We start from the raw sequence: 20,306 nt of genomic DNA on the forward strand, positions 1-20,306 counted from the left end.
AGGGGAGCGAGCGGGGGCCGAGTGGGAGCTCCGCTCCACTCCACTCCATTCCGCTCCGCCCCGTCCCGCCCTGATCCCTCCCGCCGCCGTCACCACCTGCCGCCCCGCCTCCCGCAGGTCAGGGGAGGCGGTGGGCATTACGAGCATATGAGAGCTGCCGTTGACGGGCGTTGTGTGCGCGGCGTCCCTTCCCTTTCGGCGAACCAGGGGCGCGTAAGCGCAGTTGGCCTCTGCTTCCCAGGCTGGAGTAGGAGGTGAGGGGTGGGCTGTGTTTTTGGGAGCGAAGCGGCGGTTTCTGGTGTCGGGGGTTGCCCCCTTGTTAGAACACATTTCGGTCTCCGGTACCGCCTTTTGCTTCCGCCATCGCCGGTACGGGATGTGGGAGCCGTTCGAATTTGGAGGACTCGAGGGGCAGAACGTTGTTTGCCAAATGCAGCGGTTTCGGGTTGAGAGAACAGGGAGGTTGCTGGGCTGAAGTGCCTTCTTTCTGATCTAGAGCCGTTTCTTTCCTGCGCCTCTCTGACCGTACTGTTACGTCTTCGGTGCCGTGGGGCACATTGTAGTAGTATCCAGTTCTCAGTTTAATTCTCTAGTCCCCTATTTTTTTCTTTTTTATGAATGGACTGCTGCTACGGAGACTTAGAGCATAGCTCAAAATAGTTAATAAGGCAGAACTGGAGAGTATGGCCAGTACAGTATGCAGGAAAGCGAAAAGGCAATTTTACCTACTGATTGATGAGATCCAACGAGGAGAGAGAGAAGCCACAACAGCTTGAAGGCCATCCCTTACAAATGTTGTTACTAACAGCTCCGAAAATACAAATGTGTATCCTATACTATTCTATTAAGGCCTGCAGCCATTAAAGTATTAAGGCCAGCTGATGCTTTGTGAGATGGTAAATATATGTGACAAGTCGGGGAATACATCCTCCTTCTCCCCATTACGCAATTTTATTCCTTGAAAAGTCCCCCAGATAGTTACAAATGCATGCAAAATAAAGAGGTTTAATTTTGTTGGGGTTTTTTGTTGGTTTTTTTTTTTTAATTAATTTTAGGGTGTTTTTTTGGTGGTTAGTTTTTGGTGTGTATTTGTTTTGTTAAGAGTAAACCAAGGGAAACAAGGGAACAAAGGCATCATTTGCAGTATGTCTTGAAGTTCAAAAAGGCTCATGCTGCAGAGACAGGTCTGGTGTAGTTTTTATAAATGATGATCCTCCTTTACACCCATGGTACTGGCCTCCCAATGCAGCTGAGAGGCAACAAGGACTGCAGTCTTCAATTAATTATCCTTTAAATAGTGATGCAAGAGAACTATGATTTAAAGAAGGATTGATTGATTAAGGGACAGCTGAGTGGACAATATATCCTTGACATTTATTGCTTGCAAAAAACAGGATGAAAGGATGTAAGATTACAGTCTCAAGCTGCACCAGGGAAGGTTTAGGCTGGATGTTAGGAAGAACTTCATAGAAAGAGTGATTGGCTATTGCAATGGGCTGCCCAGGGAGGTGGTGGAGTCACCATCACTGGAGGTGTTTAGCAAGAGACTGAGACTGGATGGGGCGCTTGGTGCCATGGTTTAGTTGATTAGATGGTGTTGGACTCGATGATCTCAAAGGTCTTTTCCAACCTGGTTAATTCAATTCTATCTCATTAGAATCGTAGAATCAATAAGGTTGGAAAAGACCTCAAAGATCATCAAGTCCAACCTGTCACCCAAGACCTCATGACTACTGGACCATGGCACCAAGTGCCACGTCCAATCCCTTCTTGAACACCTCCACGGACGGTGACTCCACCACCTCCTGGGCAGCCCATTCCAATGACTAACAATTCTCTCAGTGAAGAACTTTCTCCTCACCTCGAGCCTAAACTTCCCCTGGTGCAGCTTGAGACTGTGTCCTCTTGTTCTGGTGCTGTTTGCCTGGGAGAAGAGACCAAACCTCTCCTGGCTACAACCTCCCTTCAGGTAGTTGTAGACAGCAATAAGGTCTCCCCTGAGTCTGCTCTTCTCCAGGCTGAAGAATCCCAGCTCCCTCAGCCTCTCCTCACAGGGCTTGTTCTCAAGGCCTCTCACTAGCTTTGTTCTCCTTCCCTGGACACGTTCAGGAGTCTCAATGTCCTTAAATTGCTTAACTACTTGCGAAAACACTAAGAAGATACAAGGCTATTGTTATAAAGAAGGAACAAGATGCAAGGCTGCTGGGATAAGGGAGAAACTTCTTGCAGAACCAGCATGTGCGGAAGGAAGGGTGAAAAGTTTATCACTGAGGAAGACTTGCTCCCTCAAAAAAGAAGAGGTAATTGTTATTGGTGATTCCCTCCTGAGGGGAACAGAAGGCCCCATATGTCGGCCAGACCCTTCTCACAGGGAAGTTTGCTGCCTCCCAGGAGTTCAAGTTAGAGATGTTACCAGAAGGCTGCTTAGTCTGGTGCAGCCCTCTGACTACTATCCCTTACTAGTTATGCAGTTAGGGAATGATGATGTTGCAACCAGAACTCCCAGGGCTACCAAAAATGACTTCAAGGCCCTGGGAGATCTGGTTGAGGGGTCAGGTGCACAAATAATTTTTTCATCTATACCCTTAGTTGCAGGAGGGAATACCATAAGGAACAGGACAGCAGCTATAGTCAACAAGTGGCTTAGAGGCTGGTGCAGTCAAAAGAATTTTGGGTTTTTCGATCTTGGAGATCTTTCTACAGCTGGCAACAGATGGAGCACATCTGTCCCAGAGTAGGGGAAAGGTCACAGTGTACGAGAATGGCCTATCCCTCAAAGGGAAAAAGACTCTAGGAAGGGAGTTGGCAGGTCTCATTGACAGGGCTTTAAACTAGTTTTGAAGGGGAAGGGGCTGAAACCAGTCCCCCCAGGCAAGAGTCTGGGGGTGATAAGCTAGAGCCAGAGGTGAAAACAGCAGCCCAGCTAAAGTGCATGTACACTAATGCACAAAGTATGGGCAACAAGTAAGAGGAGCTGGAAGCCTTGTTGCAGCAGGAAAGTTATGATGTAGTTGCCATCACAGAGACGTGGTGGGACAACTCACATGACTAGAGAGCTGCAGTTGACAGCTACAGGCTCCTCAGGAGAGACAGGCAAGGAAGAAGGGGTGGAGGGGTGGCCCTGTACATCAGGGAGGCACTAGATGCCATTGAGCTGGAGATCAGGGATGATCGGGTTGAGTGTTTGTGGGTGAGAATTAGAGGGAAGACCAGCAGGGCAGACATCCTGGTTGGAGTCTGTTACAGACCACCCAACCAGGAGAAAGATATTGATGAAGCATTCTATAGGCAGCTTAAGGCTGTCTCAAGATCACCTGACCTTGTTCTCATGGGCAACTTCAACCTGCCTGATAACTGCTGGGATCTCAACACAGCAGAGAGGAGGCAGTCTAGGAGGTTCTTAGAGTGCATGGAAGACAGCTTCTTATCCCAGGTGCTGCGTGAGCCTACCAGGGGCAAGGCTATGCTTGACCTTCTCTTTATCAACAGGGAAGGGCTGGTGGGTGATGTGGTGGTCAGAGGCTGTTTAGGGGCCAGAGACCACGAGATAATTGAATTTTCAGTATTCAGTCAGGCTAAGAGGGGCAGCAAGAGGACCTCCACTCTGGACTTCCGGAGGGCGGACTTCAGGCTACTCAAGGAACTAACTCAGAAGGTTCCTTGGGAAACAGCCCTTAGAAACAAAGGGGTCCAGGAGAGCTGGGACTACTTCAATGAAGAACTCTTGAAGGCACAGGAACAGGCTGTGCCAATGTGCTGGAAGATGAGCCTCCGGGGCAGATGGCCAGCCTGGATGGGTAATGAACTTCTAATAGAACTAAGGGGAAAAAAAGAGGGTGTATCACCTTTGGAAGAAAGGTGAGGCAACCCACGGAATGTTTAAGGATGTTGCTAGGTCATGTAGGAAGAAAATTAGGGAGGCAAAAGCACATTTGGAGCTTAGACTGGCCTCTGCTGTGAAGGACAATAAAAAATCTTCCACTCCCTAGTGGACACGGAGAGGAATGTTGTAACAAAAGATGATGAAAAGGCAGAGGTACTTAACACCTTTGCCTGAATTTTTACTAGCAGGACAGAATGTCTTCCAGACAGCTGGCCTGCAGAGCTGGCAGGAGCCAGGGAGCAGCCAGGAGGAGGTAGTTAGAGATCTCCTCAGCCGCTTGGATCCTCACAAATGCATGGGACCAGATGGGATCCATCCTAGGGTGCTGAGAGAGCTGGCAGATGAGCTGGCCAAGCCAATCTCCATCATTTTTCAGCAGTCCTCGCTCACTGGAGAGGTCCCAGAAGACTGGAAGCTGGCCAACATGGTGCCCATTCACAAGAAGGGCCAGTTGGATGAGCCAGGGAATTATGGACCTGTCAGCCTGACCTCAGTGCCAGGCAAGATTATGGAACAGGTCATCTTGAGTGCAATCACACAGCACTTAGAGGATGGCCAAGGGATCAGGCCCAGCCAGCATGGATTTAGGAAGGGCAGGTCCTGCCTGACCAACCTGATCTGCTTCTATGATCAGGTGACCAACCTGGTGAATGTGGGGAGGCCTGTGGATGTAGTCTATCTGGACCTCAGTAAGGTCTTTGACACTGTCCCCCACAGCAAACTGTCCAAATGGCCAAACTATCAGCCCATGGCTTGGATGGGAGCACACTGCGTTGGGTTAGGAACTGGCTGGAGGGCTGAGAGTGGTGGTGAATGGTGCCACATCCAGCTGGCGGCCAGTCGGAATGATCCCCACGCATCTCGGTGATGAATAAAATCCATACCTACTTTACAACTCTTGAGTTGTGAAGTTTTTCCACATATCAATAGTTTGTCATGAGGAAAGGGGGCCTGACTATCTCAGCAGATGCTTTAACATTTTATGTAGCCTTTACTGCTTTATCTATCCTCATAGTATTCTGTTACTTTACAAATGGTGTGTTGAAAAAGGCTAATGTGAATTATAACTCCTGCCTAGACTTGATGAAGTATCCTGCCTGATTGCTTTGACACAAAACTGCATTGGCAGTTGTGGTACCCATTTACAGCTCTCAAATCTTTTACGTAATTATGTAAACTTCAGTTCTGGGAAGAGTTCACAAACTGACTAGTCAACTCTCAGTGAAGTTAACTAAATCCAGTAGAGAATTATTTTTGCTCCCTGGGGAAAAAGAAATGCTGTAATTATGTATTTACAAAAAAGGTCGTGCCAGCGTATACTTCAAGTTTTTGATGTACTATTGTCCCACAATGGACAACGAACAGTTAGAGGAAGCTGCTAGGAGAAACATCTTATTAGAGCTGGAGGCTAGAATAATTCTAAATTATTTGGTGTTCTTTCCTACCATTTAGGAGAAGGGCATTCACCTCCTTTAAGCACTTCCATTCCAATGAACAACAACAAAAACCCCCTAACTTCCAAGTGGTAGTCTAGATTGCTTAATGAGTAAAACCATTTTTTAAAGTATTTTATTCTGTGTTGACTGCATGGTTTTATGTAGTGCTTTTTCCTTCTCAGCTTGCCTTCTAAAATTTCTTTTTTTTTTTTTTTTTTTTTTGTTTGTTTGTTTGGGTTTTGGTTGTGTGTTTTGGTTTTTTTGGGGTTTTTTTTTTTGTGTGGCTGAGTACCTCTTGGGCTCGATTCCTTTACTCCTTGTTCTTCCTTTTTAAGTTTCCTTTTCCCTTGCTTGCCTCATTAACCTTTCTTCCCTTGTGCATACTTTTTTTTCTCATTTAGATTAGGTGTAGATTAGAAAAAAAGTTTTTACTATGTTACCTGAACATACTATCTGTATAGATAACTACAGCTCAATGTTAGCAGGTCATAAAAAGCACAGGCTCTTTTTTGCTGTTCCTTAGATTGTGGGACATGCCACAAACACTGTGGCAGCCTGGTTTTGGGTCATTCTTTGTCCTTTGTTATCAACTAGCACACTCAGTCCAGAGCCCAGTGAAGCTGTAGGATATCCTTCTCAGTTTCTGCCTCTTCCTGCAAAAGTTTGTCATCCATAGTACTACAGGAGGAATTTTTGCTATTTCCATTGGCAAGGACGACTGTAGGATTTTTAATTTGTGCCCTGTTGCAGGTGGGCATAACACCACTGAGCAGCATTTAGTGATTTGTGGGTTCCATGTTTTAAACTTCTATTACCTACTGATCATGGACAGTTTCTTTGTTTAAGGGCTGGTGATGTGCTCCCTCAGTACCACATAACATAAATGAAAAAGGCAGAAAAGCAGTCATCTCTTCAGTTAAACAGAAGGTGGTGGTGCTGGGCTTCCTGGTACTCAGGACATGGTTCTAGCCACAGGGAGACAAACTGGGCATAGTTTTCAGTCGAATGCTGTGAAGCATGGTTTAGGCTGGGAAATCCTCCCGATTTACCTGTTGCCTCTTCTGAGCACTGTTTGTACTGGGAGAAGTAAGAGGAGCACTTACTTGTTCAGAGCTATTATTTGAGTAGTTTTTCTTTTGATGGGCAGGGAAGAGTTGACATGATCCATGGGCAGTTCCCCAAGTTAGCATACCCTTGAAGCACAGACCACTGCTACATGTGTGTGTCTGTTGGCAGTCTGTTCTTTACCTGGAAGAAAATCATGAAGGCAGATTGTGGCAAGAGTGGCTTGTCGTTAAGGGTGCCATTAGCAGGCAGGGTTTTCCTTGAATAATATCACATGCCCAGCTTGGGTGGTATGTGTTCATCTGGCCCAGCTTTCAGAGACTGTGGCATTCTTGGGTTTTGCTATTGTCCTCTTGCATGGCTTTTGTCTTTTTTCCTGTCGATTTTTATCTTGTCCACTCCCATCTCAGGAAGCTGTTCAATGTTACTCTCTATTTTTCTCTTTACAAACTGTCATCCTGCATCTGAGGAACCTGCTGTTCTAGCAGTCTTCCTCCTACTGTTAAAAGCAACCCTGCTACCCAAATTTCAGAGTCCTTATAAGGGAAGTACCTTCACTTCCTGTACAGTGTAACAGCATCAGTGGGTAAAATTCTCAATCTTGTAAGTACCACATAAGTACCCATCTTGTAAATGCACTGGAGAAAAAAGAAGGCTGAATTCTCTCTGGGAGATACTTTCTCAGCCATCCAGAAGCCTTTTATGAGTTTAGGCTCCTCTCATAAAAATGGTTTGTTATGCACAATTGCAAAGCAAACTGAGGAGAAAAGCACATTGGGAAGAGGAATATGACATTTTCATACTCAGTGTTGCACTAGCACTGCTGTAAACTGCCCCATAATTACTCATGAAGCATTTACATCTTAAGTCTTCACTTAAAGATGGATATCAGTAGGGAATGTGAGAAGTGGTACTGATACTTTTTCATCAATGGTAAAATGCTGTTTTCTGTAACAACTGGTATTCTGTACTTCTGTGATCCAGGCTATGTAGTCAGTTTTAAAATGAATTGACTGGGAAATAGAACAGGGAACACAAGCCAGGGCTTGGCTAAGAATAATTTGTTACATAATTAGTATGATGATAAGAATAAATCAAACCCAGTACTTTATTAAGCATGGTAGGCATAGGGATTCTTCTTGTGTTCCCAACCTACTGCTTTCATCTGTTTGTGTGTTTTCAGAATTTTTCAGGTTTTTCACTTATAGCAGCTGTTTTAGTTCTAGAATGTCTGATGGGGAGTATGAAGTTCTTTAGATCAGACTGCATGTACAATAATACAAAGACCTGTACTGAATTTGAAATCCCTGATAAATTTGGCTATTTAAAAAAAAAAAGGGGGGGGGGGGAGAATTTGGCAAATCAAATTGTAGATGCTAACAGGCTTCAGAATATGAAGATGTAGAACCTTTGATCAGAATTGTTTTTAGTGGGAAATTCTTTCTTCTGCCATTGTCCCCTTCAAGGTAAAAGAAATCTTCTCAGCTGTAGCATTTAAAAAGGCAGACTTCAAAATACCACATATGAGTTATATATAATTCTTTCAGTTACTGAATATTAGCCTATGGATATTGGATCTGAGATAGTCATCTTGGGAGATGTGTCATGGTGTTAGCCAGGTATTTATTTTTCTGCTTAATTTTACTGCTCTTTGGAGCATATACTGACTTGTTTATCTAAGGGAGAAAACTGAAAAACAGCCATTCAAGAATCAAGAGATGATGGCTTTCAGCTACTTTGGGTGACCTGTCATACATCTAAAGTTGCTGTTTCCTTTTCGAGCTTCTGTTCTGCCTCTGTTAATAACTTGTAGCCTCTTACATCTCAAAGTGGTTCCAAATAATGTTTATCAATATGTTAATAGATGCTTAATATATCAAGTTGCTCATTTTTATAAATGTAAAATAACTTGTTTCTTAATTTGTGCTTCAAGATGAAATACATTTTATCATGAAGTCCTCAGAACTGGTGTTTTTGGGGGAAAAACAGTGCTTCTTTCAGGGTTAAATCAGGATAGCAAGGGTCTGTCAAGTATTAAAGCATTTCTATTGTTTAGTAGTGGAAAGAGTTTAAAAGAAATGAATGCATTGAAAATTTGGACCATACCATTACTTCTCTAACTTTGACAACTTTGACAGCTGGCAAGGATCTGTCAAGTATTACAGAATCTCCATTGTTTAGTAGCAGAAGGAGTTTAAAAGAAATGAATGAACTGAAAATTTGGACCATACCATTATTTCTCTGACAACTGGATGATTCAGGTATGATCTGATCATTGAGATAGTAACTTGCTATCTTCTTCCCATTACAGAGTATTTACTATGCCACAGATCCCAAATGGTGAAAACAATTTAACAAGGAAAGGAATATGGCTGCACATTTCTCGTCAACTTTTTCTGTCTTTGCAAGAATTGTTACAATTTATTTCTTAGAGCCAGTGAGTTCATTGCTGCTAGTACCATTTCAATTTACTATCTTGGAGGAAGCTGCCCAGAAAAGCCACCGTAATAAATCTTCAAACATAACCTTGTGAGCATGGCTTTTCATTCTTTTGAATTAGCCTAGATGGGAAGACAACAGCAGGTGACACCATGTACCAAACTGCAGCAACAACAGCTGAATAGGTGGCATGCTGCTGGCAGAAACAGCTTACCCTGAGACTGGTAACAATACCTTTCAGATTCTAGGCTGATCCAAGAGCTGTGCAGAAAGCCAGAGTGTTTAAAAGTTTTATGCATCTGCTTGATGAGTGTTAGTATGAAAAATCTGATTGTGTTCTGCATTCAAGCACAGATGTAAAACAGTTGCTCTGTCTAGGGAAGATTAATAATTGGACTGTATGGTCTTTCACAAATTCTCAACATCGGAAGGGGGAGAGCAGCACAGATTTCCCCCTCCCCCAAGAGTTCTTAAAATATTGCAGTGTCACCTATGGGTGAAAACTTAGAATGCCACTTCAGCAATAACAGTACCAAGTCTTTATGGTGACTCCATGTATCACAGTATCACCAAGGTTGGAAGAGACCTCAAAGATTATCAAGTCCAACCTGTCACCCAAGACCTCATGACTAGACCATGGCAACAAGTGCCACATCCAGTCCCCTCTTGAACCCCTCCAGGGATGGTGACTCCACCACCTCCCTGGGCAGCACATTCCAATGGCGAACAACTGTCTCAGTGAAGAACTTTCTCCTCACCTCCAGCCTAAACATCCCCTGGTGCAGCTTGAGACTGTGTCCCCTTGTTCTGGTGCTGGTTGCCTGAGAGAAGAGACCAACTCCCTCCTGGCCACAATCCCCCTTCAGGCAGTTGTAGACAGCAATGAGGTCTCCCCTGAGCCTCCTCTTCTCCAGGCTAAACAATCCCAGCTCCCTCAGCCTCTCCTCATAGGGCTTCTGCTCAAGGCCTCTCCCCAGCCTTGTTGCCCTTCTCTGGACACGTTCAAATGTCTCAATGCCCTTCCTAAACTGAGGGGCCCAGAACTGGACACAGTACTCAAGGTGTGGCCTAACCAGTGCAGAGTCCAGGGGCACAATGACTTCCCTTCTCCTGCTGGCCACACTATTCTTGATACAGGCCAGGATGCCATTGGCCTTCTTGGCTGCCTGGGCACACTGCTGGCTCATGTTTAGGCAGCTGTCAATCAACATGCCCAGGTCCCTTTCTGCCTGGCTGCTCTCCAGCCACTCTGACCCCAGCCTGTAGCTCTGCATGGGGTTCCTGTGGCCACAGTGCAGCACCCGGCACTTGGACTTGTTGAATGCCACCCTGTTGGACTCCGCCCATCTGTCCAGTCGGTCAAGGTCCCTCTGCAGAGCCTTTCTGCGCTCTAACTGACCAACATCTGCTCCCAACTTGGTGTCATCTGCAAATTTGCTGATAACTGTCTCAATCCCTTCATCTAGATCATAAATGAAGATATTAAAAAGGATGGGGCCCAGCACTGATCCCTGGGGGACGCCACTGGTGACTGGCCGCCAGCTGGATGTGGCACCATTCACCACCACTCTCTGGGCTCAGCCCTTCAGCCAGTTCCTAACCCAGCACAGAGTGTTGCGGTCCAAACCACGAGCTGACAGCTTAGCCAGCAGTTTACTGTGGGGGACAGTGTCAAAGGCCTTGCTGAAGTCCAGATGGACCACATCCACAGGCCTCCCCACGTCCACCAGACGGGTCACCTGATCATAGAAGGAGATCAGGTTGGAGAGGCAGGACCTGCCCTTCCTAAATCCATGTTGGCTGGACCTGAGCCCTTGGCTATCCTTCAGGTGCGCAGTTACTGCTGCCAGGATAATCTGCTCCATCACTTTCCCTGGCACTGAGGTCAGGCTGACTGGCCTGGAGTTTCCAGGTTCCTCCGTCCGACCCTTCTTGTGGATGGGCATCACACTGGCCACTTTCCAGTCATCTGGCACCTCTGTGGTGAGCCAGGACTGGTGGAAAATGATGGAGAGCGGCTTGGCCAGCTCATCTGCCAGCTCTCTCAGCACCCTAGGATGGATCCCATCCGGTCCCATGGACTTGTGGGTATCCAAGTGGCTCAGCAGGTCCCGAACTAATTCCTCATGGATTTCCGGGGCAATACACCGCTCCCTGACCTCATCACCCAGTTCAGGAGGCCACTCGTCCTGAACTCCTCCTGCCTTACTGTTAAAGATGGAGGCAAAGAAGGTACTCAGGACCTCAGCCTTTTACTCATTTACTTATTATGCATTCTAAAAAGTTAAAACACTCTTGAAATCCTTTCAGTGTCTTTTTAAAAAGTGTTTGATGGCAACTGTGTTCACAGTTGCAGAGGGACCTCGACCAGCTGGACAGATGGGTGGAGTCCAATGGGATGGCATTCAACAAGTCCAAGTGCTGGGTGCTGCACTTTGGCCACAGCAACCCCATGCAGAGCTACAGGCTGGGGTCAGAGTGGCTGGAGAGTTCCCAAACAGAGAGGGACCTGGGGGTACTGATTGACAGCCACCTAAACATGAGCCAGCAGTGTGCCCAGGTGGCCAAGAGGGCCAATGGCATCCTGGCCTGCATTAGGAATAGTGTGGCCAGCAGGAGCAGGGAGGTCATTGTGCCCCTGTACTCTGCATTGGTTAGGCCACACCTTGAGTACTGTGTCCAGTTCTGGGCCCCTCAGTTTAAGAAGGACATCGAGACACCTGAACGTGTCCTTAGAAGGGCAACAAAGCTGGGGAGAGGCCTTTAGCACAAGCCCTTGAGGAGAGGCTGAGGGAGCTGGGATTGTTTAGCCTGGAGGAGTCTCAGGGGTAACCTCATTGCTCTCTACAGCTACCTGAAAGGTGGTTGTAGCCAGGAAAGTGTTGTGTCTCTTCTCCCAGGCAACCAGAACAAGGGGACACAGTCTCAAGCTGCACCAGGGGATGTTTTGGTTCAAGGAGAGGGGAAAGTTCTTCATGGAGAGAGTTGTTCATCATTGGAATGGGCTGCCCAGGGAGGTGGTGGAGTCACCATCCCTGGAGGTGTTCAAGAGGGGACTGGATATGGCACTTGGTGCCATGATCTAGTCATGAGGTCTGTGATGACAGGTTGGACTCGATGATCTTTGAGGTCTCTTCTATACCTTGGGGATACTGTGATCACAATGTGATAGAATTAGAAAATCTCCACAGTTTCTGTACCATTTCAAAAATAGCTTTTCAGGCTTGGGTTTAAGTTTGCAGATATCTTTTGTGGTTGTTGGGGTATTTTGAGTCTTTTTGTTCCCCACTATTACTGCTATTGGACTGCACTAATTTGATGTTTTTCTTTTAGCATACTAAGAAATACATAAAAATATTGAGAGCCTTCCTACAAGGAGTAAGAACCAGATTTTTATCCTAGCCCCTGCAAGTTAGCAGACAATTGAAAAGACTTCTCCCTGAAGGATTTATCTTCTTGCCCCTGCTGCATCTACATACATAAGCTATCAAAGAAGAAAAGCAATGTTAAAGTGAGTCAAAACAAAAAAAAAAAAACAGATTTTTTTCAAAGAAATAAAATCAGAATGCTTGGTATTTTACCAGGTAGATTAGGATTATCTTGGGCATCAGGAAATGCCTCTTCACTGAGCCATCTCAGGAGGCTTCCCAGGAAAGCGGTCACAGCATGAAGTCTGTCAGAATTCGAGGAGGATCTGGATGATGCTTATTCACATAGTTTCCTTTTAGGTAGTCCTGCAAGGAGCAGAAAGTTCTAGCTCCCTTCCACCCTGAGATATTCTGTCTTTGTCAGAGAAATACCACTTTGACTAGGAGCAGCAGTACAAACAACTGACTTTTATAACCTTTGTGAATGCCTTCAACTTCTATGTTGCGTTTCAGTTAAATGCGTCAACACTTGCGAGATCAATGCAGCCCACCTCACTGACGCACACAGGTGAAGCACTGGATCCTCTTCACTAAACCCATTTCCTGCTGTTTTTAAGGAAGTTCTGTTCTTTACTTAGTCAACACTTGCTCAAAATAAATTCTGCTTGTTGCTTTCTGTTTAGGCATGTTTTGCACATGGTGGGCACTCTATGAAAATCAAATTTATACACATTCATCACCCCTGTGATTCCTGTAATAAATTTTTCCTCTTTTGTTAGATGCATTCAGGTTTTGTAGCCCCATGGAATTATTCAGACTTTAATCCAGCAGTGCAGTTCCAGTCTTTTATTTTGAAAGACTCTTAACTAGTTTAAAACAAGTGAACAACTTAAATGTAAAATGTCCTTTATTAAATAACTCAAAAGGTAAAGCAAGTTATGCAATTAAGAAAGACATCATGGATCCAAAGGGTTTTCATAGCAGAAAACAAGTTGCGGCAAATGAGCATTTCAGTCTAGCAGCCCAACTGTCCTCATTTTTATGGCGCTAATTTCGGTCCTCAAATTGTGACTTGTTTTTTAAAAGATATGCTGCTAGAAATTCAATGGGATTTGGAGGTCTGTAAAGAAGAAAGTAAACCAAAAGCAATTATTTTTTGTTACATGAAATTAGGTAGCTGAAGAATTAATCACCTTCCCTTAAACACAAAATAAATCCTCCCAAACATCTGTAAGCATTGACTTAGGAATGATCAACTACCTGAAGTTACTGTCTGATGAGAGTTTTTAATAAGGAGTCTTACTCACCCTTGGTTCAGTGTTAATAAATTGCTGGAATAGTTACATACCCAGAACTAGGGTATAGTCTGCAAGTGTAAATTCCGTATGTACAGCACTGGAAGTTACATGCCTTTGCCCATTTCATTAACTTCTGATATATATAGCATGAGTTAATCTGTCAGTGCTTTCTCCATTTTCTTCTAACAGTTCTTGTGCACTTCCATGCCTTAGGGCTGTTTTCACTGTTTCTGGCAACTGACAAGAGCACAGCAAAATGTCAACAAAAACTTCAAATTTGAGAAGTGCTGTAGCTTGCAAGTAGTGAATAATAGTAAGTTGTGATCACTGGCCTTAGCTTGTGGTGGGTTTTCTTATTGTTTGGGGTGGGGGGTTTTGTTGTTGTTGTTTAAGTGCTCTTTCAGGTACAGTACCATGAATCCTGCTCATCTGACCACACAGTAAATTACAAACTTATAATAATAGAACTGTTTCAGATGGAGGAGACCTTTAAGATCCTTGAGTCCAACCTTCAACATAAGACAACTCTGGCCATTAAACTATGTCACAAAGTACTATGTTCACATGTTTCTTGAACACCCCCAGGGGCAACTCCAATGACAACTCCACCTTCCCAGGCAACCCGTTCCAATGCCTGACCACTATTTCAGTACAGAATTGCTTCCTAATATCCCTTCTAAAACTCCCCTGTGGCAATTTCAGGCTATTTCCTCTCATTCTATTGCTTGATACTAGGGAGAAGAGATTGACTCCCACTTCAATCCAATTTCCTTTCATGTAGTTGGAGGTCTCCCCTAAGCCTCCTCCAGACCAAGCAATCCCAGTTCCCTCAGCCACTCCTCATGAGACATGTTCTCTAGACCCTTCACCAGCTTGGTTGCCCTTCTCAGGACATGCTACCTCATGGTCTTTCCTGTGGTGAGGCCCAAAACTCACACAGTGCTTGAAGTGTGGCCTCACTAGTGACAAGTACAGGGGCACAATCACTTCCCTACTTCCACTGCCCACACTTCCTGATACAGGCTGGGATGCTGTTAGTCTTCCTGGCCATCTGAGCACACTGTTGGCTCATGTCCAACCAGATGTCAACCAGCACTCCCAGGTCTTTTTCTTCCAGCCACTCTCCCCCAGGCCTGTAGCATTGCAGGGGGGTGTGCAGCATCTGGAACCTAGCCTTGTTAAACCTCATACAACTGACCTCAGCCCATCAATCCAGCCTGTCCAGATCTCTGCAGAACCTTCCTACTCTCAAGCACATCAACATGCCCATCCAATGTATTGTCATCCAGAGGCTATTAACAAAGGTCTGGCAGTGAGCAAATATGTATATAAAGAGTGGAGAAAAAAAACAAAACAAAACCACAAAAAGACATAAAAAAAACCCCAAAACCATAAAAAAACCCAAACACAAACCACACAGAGATGACTTCTCTAGACCATCCTTTTAGCTTCCAAGATAGCACCTTTAATGATCTTAATAATCCTGGATGGATTCCTCTACAACTTGCACCAGTTGCCCCTTAAGCCCAAATAAAATGTTAATGTTCTCAGCCTCAGCCAAAAAAAAAATCTATAGCTTAATTAAATGACCTGCAAAAGATCACCTCCATTCGTTCATTACGAATATGCTACTAGCTTTGATTAATTTGATTACTGTATCAAATTAAGGTAATTAAGACTAATACATAGTCCATCTCAATTCATCTTTTTATGCTATCTGTGATTTAACAGATTCCTAATACACATCCTCTCTCAGAAGTCTCTTCTCTGTTCAATAACTCACTCCACAGATAGCACCTGAATACCCTGTCACTCCTCTTTTTCACATTCTAACAGGGGACAGGGAAATTACAATTACAATGTTAAAAATAAAAGAACATTATAAATCTAAGGAGTGACATTATGCTTGGGTTTACCTCTTTGAGTTAAGTCCTGCCACTCAATTTATTTTTGATTAATCAAAGCACTGACACATACATTTAACAGTTTGAAGAATTTAAAGAATAAAGTGTAATCTTCAACTCGAAATCTCTCATTTTGTCACTAGCATTAGGGTATTTATCATCCTCCTAGGTGCATAATTTTCTGTTTACTTGTATTTGATCTTTCAGTTTTTTGTCAGTTTTAATTTTTCATGGTAGTCCTCCCTAGTTTCACATCAAGTTTATGAAGCTCCTGTGCAAAGATGTATGATTAACCTAAAATAGAACCCAAACAAACAGAAAACAAAACACAAAGCCTTCCAACCTATTCTGCAAAATTAAGTATCATCAATAATTTTTTTCAGCCACTTCAATTTACTATAAATGATCCTTTCCAGGATCTGCTACTGAGAGCTCATTTCAATGTAGAAGTTCACCGTTCACTTCTGCTCTGTCTCAAGCCTTCCAATCAGTTCGCCATCTATATACAGGCATTTCCTTTAATCCCACAGGAACTGAATCTTTTAGTGACTGTGCCAGAAACTTCCAGAAATTTAAACAGACTGCATCATCTGGATTCCTTTTACATGTGCTTGCTGACTCTTTTAGTGAGCTTCAAAATACCTACAAGACCTAACCCAAGTTGTGCTGGCTCCTCGTAAACGACACATGAATGTCATTTATCCGTATGTTCTCTATAGAATTCATAGTCACCGGATGATTGAGCAACATACTAGGTTGTTCCCTGAAAATATCTTAACATTCCTTAGAAAGAGATTGATTGTGAAGAGTCCCCACAAAGAACAGCTCCTTCCATAGTCTCATTTTTTAAAAAAAGGACAACACAAAAATACTAAGTGTGGGGTATCCACCTCAGGCTGTGTTGTACATTCAGTCTACAACAGAAGTCGCACTTGTCAACAGAAGATCTGCACACTGTTCAGGTGAACACACAGGGTGTACCTTCCAAGGTGCTCTTTTGCCTTATTTGTTGCCTGTACAATGCAGTTAACCTCAGAAGGAGTTGTGAATTTGAAGACACTGTTGATGGCTGTTCTGGCTGGAGGTATTGTGATGTGCCTATGGTCATCCATACCAGTTTTTGATACGTCAGTAAAATTGAGAAATCCTTCCATGCATTTTGGGTAAGATGAGCAACTCCTTGCTATTGTTTTATATGCTTCTACATTGACCGGTAAGAGACAAGCGATTGTGCTTGACAGCATAATCTTAAAGCATAAACTATCTGTTTGCTTCTTACTGTGTTGACAGTGCAAGGTCAGCCTCATCCTCAATGTTTAGTCTCTCACACAGATGCCCGATATATCTGTCTTTTAAATGGCAAGCAGAACTCTTTATAATTCTACACTAATAAAGCCTTGTTCAAAACTCAAACAACTTCTTGCCTTGCTTCTGTAAGATGAATTATGGGGTAACATTAATTTTAAAAGCCCCTTTGCAGTAGTATGCCTCATTGGGAGATCACAAATTCAGTAAATAACTCTGCATGGTCAATCACAGTAATTTGTAACTTCACAAACCTAAGGTGATGACTTCCTTACAATAAGCACAATCTGAACAGTTGATGTAATGCCTATGTTTGAGACCTACTTTTTTCCTAAGAACAGAAGGAACATTGAAGCATCTTACCTCTCTTTTGCAAGAACAGCAAGTCCCTGTAGCAAGATAGGTACCACTGTTTGATCCAAGTAGGCACGTGTGGGTAATGACTGAAGATCCACCTTCTGCTTCGATGTTTTCTCTGCATTTATTTTCTCATTTTCTACTATCCTCTGAAGCAGACAAAAAAGAAGAAAAAGTGAACAGTGGTAATAGCCCCAACTACTTTGACATGTGTGCAAAGTACACCTCTCTCCAGAATTCGCTGGCAATAACTTTACATTTTTAAGAAAATTTAAGTGTGTATTTTTCCTTGCACAAAAACCTAATCCAGAGAGGCCTTTTGTTAAAGTTATGTTTCAGGGAAACACTATTAGGAAGTCCTAAGTTTTCTACAATGAAAGACATCCAGTGTCTTATAATTTTTGCTCTTGCATTCAGGTTTAAATTCTACACCACCGAGATAGAACGTACTACCAACAAAGGTGGCCTATATTCAATGGTTCCGATGCATGGGACTTCTAACGCTAAAAGCACAAGAAATTCAGGTGAAGTCCACTGAAGTCCCTTTTGTCCAAATCAAGCACTTTGAGACAGTGCTCTATTAAAGTACGGATGGACAATTAAAAAACAAAAACAACTGCAAAGCGTTTCCAGGTGCCTTTTGGTCAAAAAATGCTGAATCATTTTACACCATTAACTGCAGTTAAAAAATTATACTCTACCACTGCTGGTTAACCAAATGTATTTAATGCAACATACAAAACTCTACTGAAGTGGGACCAATGTATCCAATTTGTTATGGTTCTTTAGTGGAAGTTGATGTATTAAAAACAAGCATGTATGAGGGAGATGAGTCACAAAGAACATTTAAGAGAAGTTTCTGCAAAAGCTTAGCATAGAGTAGGACTTTACAATGGAGTGAGACTGTAGACATTTATTTCATAAGGAACAGCAAATTAATACCTTAAAGTTATTATTTTAACCCACATTGTTACCAACAGCAGAATGAATGGATTGTGTTGATGCTTTCTTAGTGCAATTAATGACAGCCTGCATTATTCTGATCTAAAATGTCTGCTGACAACAATATGAAAAGAATGCCTCCCTTTGATGCCATCAGCTCCTCCTATTTCCCTCCCTGAAATAAAAGTCTGTCTGGCTTTTCATACCATAATAGATTATACATATATAAAATGCAGTGACAGAATAGATGGTGATCATAGGATACTTCCAAACCACCCCACCTCATTAAAAAGTTTGTTTACTTCAGTATCATTTACTATAATGGCTGTAACACAATAGAAAATACATTAACAACCAATTATACAACAGGCTAGTAGTATCTTTTGGTTCCATTTCCATCTAACTTTCCTGGGAACATTACATTTGGTGAAGTTAGGCTAAAGATTTAACATTTACTCCCCCTCAATTAGGAATGCAACTTCCTGTGTATCTCACAGCAACAAGTCTTTTTTACCTCTACATTTTCTGTGAGGCCATATTCAGAATGTGGATTTTCTGGAACCTGTAAAATAAAACACGATAAGCAAAGTGAAAACACTGCTTTCACGTACATAGCATTAAACACATACAACGCTACTTGCAATACCTGTGGCTGCCCCTCCATAACTTGTTCTGCCTCCATGATTTGTGAAGTGAAGTCTGCTGGATGTACAGTAACCTTGGAAAGCAATAGCTCAGCAAGCTGAAAGGAAGAGCAGTGTTAGTTAACTACCAATGCATCACTTATTATTAAGGCACAGTTCTTAGCCAACGGAATCGCTCTATGTTCCCCCCCGACAAACTTATACATGTTTATTCTGCACATAGAACTATCTCAAGGTTCGTGTTACGTCGGGAAAAAACCACAAACCACAACAAAACCGCTGCTGGGATTCGAAAATACGCAGCATTCATCGTTTAAAAACAAGAGTTACCCGCGAGGGCCCGGTCCCCTGCCCCACCAGTGGCGCCCGCGGGAAGGCGGAGACACCCCTTTCTTCCTTCCCTGTTTCACTGCCCCGCACGCCTGCCTGCCCACTGTACCACGCCACGCTACAGGGACGGTACCCCAAGATGCCCTGCCGACGGGGCCGAGCGCGGACCCCGCCACACGGCAGGCCATGCCCCTCCATCCCCATGAGGAAGAGGCGACACAGCCTCTGTCCCCCGTGCTGATTTCACCCACCAGTAGGCCCGGGGCTCAGCAAGGTGTGAGACAGGCGCTGCAGCGAACACCGAAAGCCACTCTACACGAACCAAAGCCGCTAGCGACGTCGTAAATTGTTTTGACGTAAGTGAAACGGTCGCGCTGCCGCGAAATACGCCTGCGCAGGGTGCGGCCGAGATGGAACCCCGCCCATGACCGGCGGGGCGGGGAGAACAGGTGGGAAGAGGGCGGGGACTGTGAGTGATGTAACTTAGGGCGGGGCCTTTTCTAGGCTTAGCCCTTTCCCCATTGGTGAGTGGGCACGTTGAGGTGGGTCCTGGGCGGTGCGGTCCTGAGGCGGCCGCTCACAGCGGAAGAGCCGCTGAGTGGCGGGGCTGGGGGCGGAACCTGCCTCCGGGGGCTTGGGCGGTCGGTGAGGAGCTCAGTCTTACTCCGGGCAGCTCTGACTGAGTTTTTTAAAGGTAGTTTTTCCCACCGAGGCAGAGGCTCGCTTTTGACCTCTGTTAACCGTTTTGTGGTCTGAAGCAAATTTTGCTTTGGGTTTGATAGTGAAGAAACATTTTGGAGTTGTATAGAGTACAGTTTGCAAAACAGTAACAGTTGGCTATTAGTTTTGCCCAGCCCCTTTTGTTAAGAAAAATCCATCTGCTCAGCTTTCTCTAGGTACTAGCTTTAATCATTCTGTCTTGACTTGAAGCTATCAGGACATGAAAAATCTACTGCTCCTCTAGCTGTTACGGATTGCACTGCTGTTTGAACTTCTGTCCCTGATTTATTTTTCATTAATATTTAAATTCTGTGTCAGGTAGCATGGTTTATGCTAGTACATTTTTAAGACCTTCAGTACCTTTTTAATTTTGACTTGAGAATGTAGTTACATTCTTCTTGTCTACATTGAGAGTGCAGTTACATTCCTGTTGTCTACATTTTTTTTCCTGAGAAAATAAACTATTATTCATTTACAACAGTAAGTCTATTCCTTTTTTCTTTTTTGCCACAGTGAGAACAGCAGATATGAATGACTCTACCTGGCACTCTTAAAACATCTGTGATACAGAGAAATAACAGAAAATGCCATGTTCACATGAGATTATGCTCTGAT

General features: G+C 43.9%; 1 protein-coding gene across 1 annotated transcript; it reads right to left on the reverse strand.

Moving 5' to 3' along the window:
* Positions 1 to 13,028: 13,028 nt before the first annotated feature.
* DPY30 (dpy-30 histone methyltransferase complex regulatory subunit) lies at positions 13,029 to 18,734 on the reverse strand. The gene is made up of 4 exons (XM_009900915.2): positions 18,644 to 18,734; positions 18,512 to 18,559; positions 17,062 to 17,204; positions 13,029 to 13,311 (listed from the first exon to the last, which is right to left on the reverse strand). Exons 1-4 carry the CDS (start codon positions 18,677 to 18,679, stop codon positions 13,239 to 13,241), a joined length of 300 nt encoding a protein of 99 aa, XP_009899217.1. The 5' UTR covers positions 18,680 to 18,734; the 3' UTR covers positions 13,029 to 13,238.
* Between the last annotated feature and the right edge of the window lie 1,572 nt (positions 18,735 to 20,306).

Source organism: Dryobates pubescens, chromosome 6 (assembly GCF_014839835.1).
Source record: "Dryobates pubescens isolate bDryPub1 chromosome 6, bDryPub1.pri, whole genome shotgun sequence".
NCBI lineage: Eukaryota > Metazoa > Chordata > Aves > Piciformes > Picidae > Dryobates > Dryobates pubescens.

Excerpts from the sequence above, each read along its gene's own strand:
- DPY30 (XM_009900915.2), bottom strand. The coding sequence starts at position 18,679 with ATGGAGGCAGAACAAGTTATGGAGGGGCAGCCACAG. Across the intron at positions 18,560-18,643 it reads TTATGGAGGGGCAGCCACAG|GTTCCAGAAAATCCACATTC; the intron begins GTATTGCAAGTA and ends TTTATTTTACAG. Across the intron at positions 13,312-17,061 it reads GCTGTTCTTGCAAAAGAGAG|ACCTCCAAATCCCATTGAAT; the intron begins GTAAGATGCTTC and ends TCTTCTTTACAG.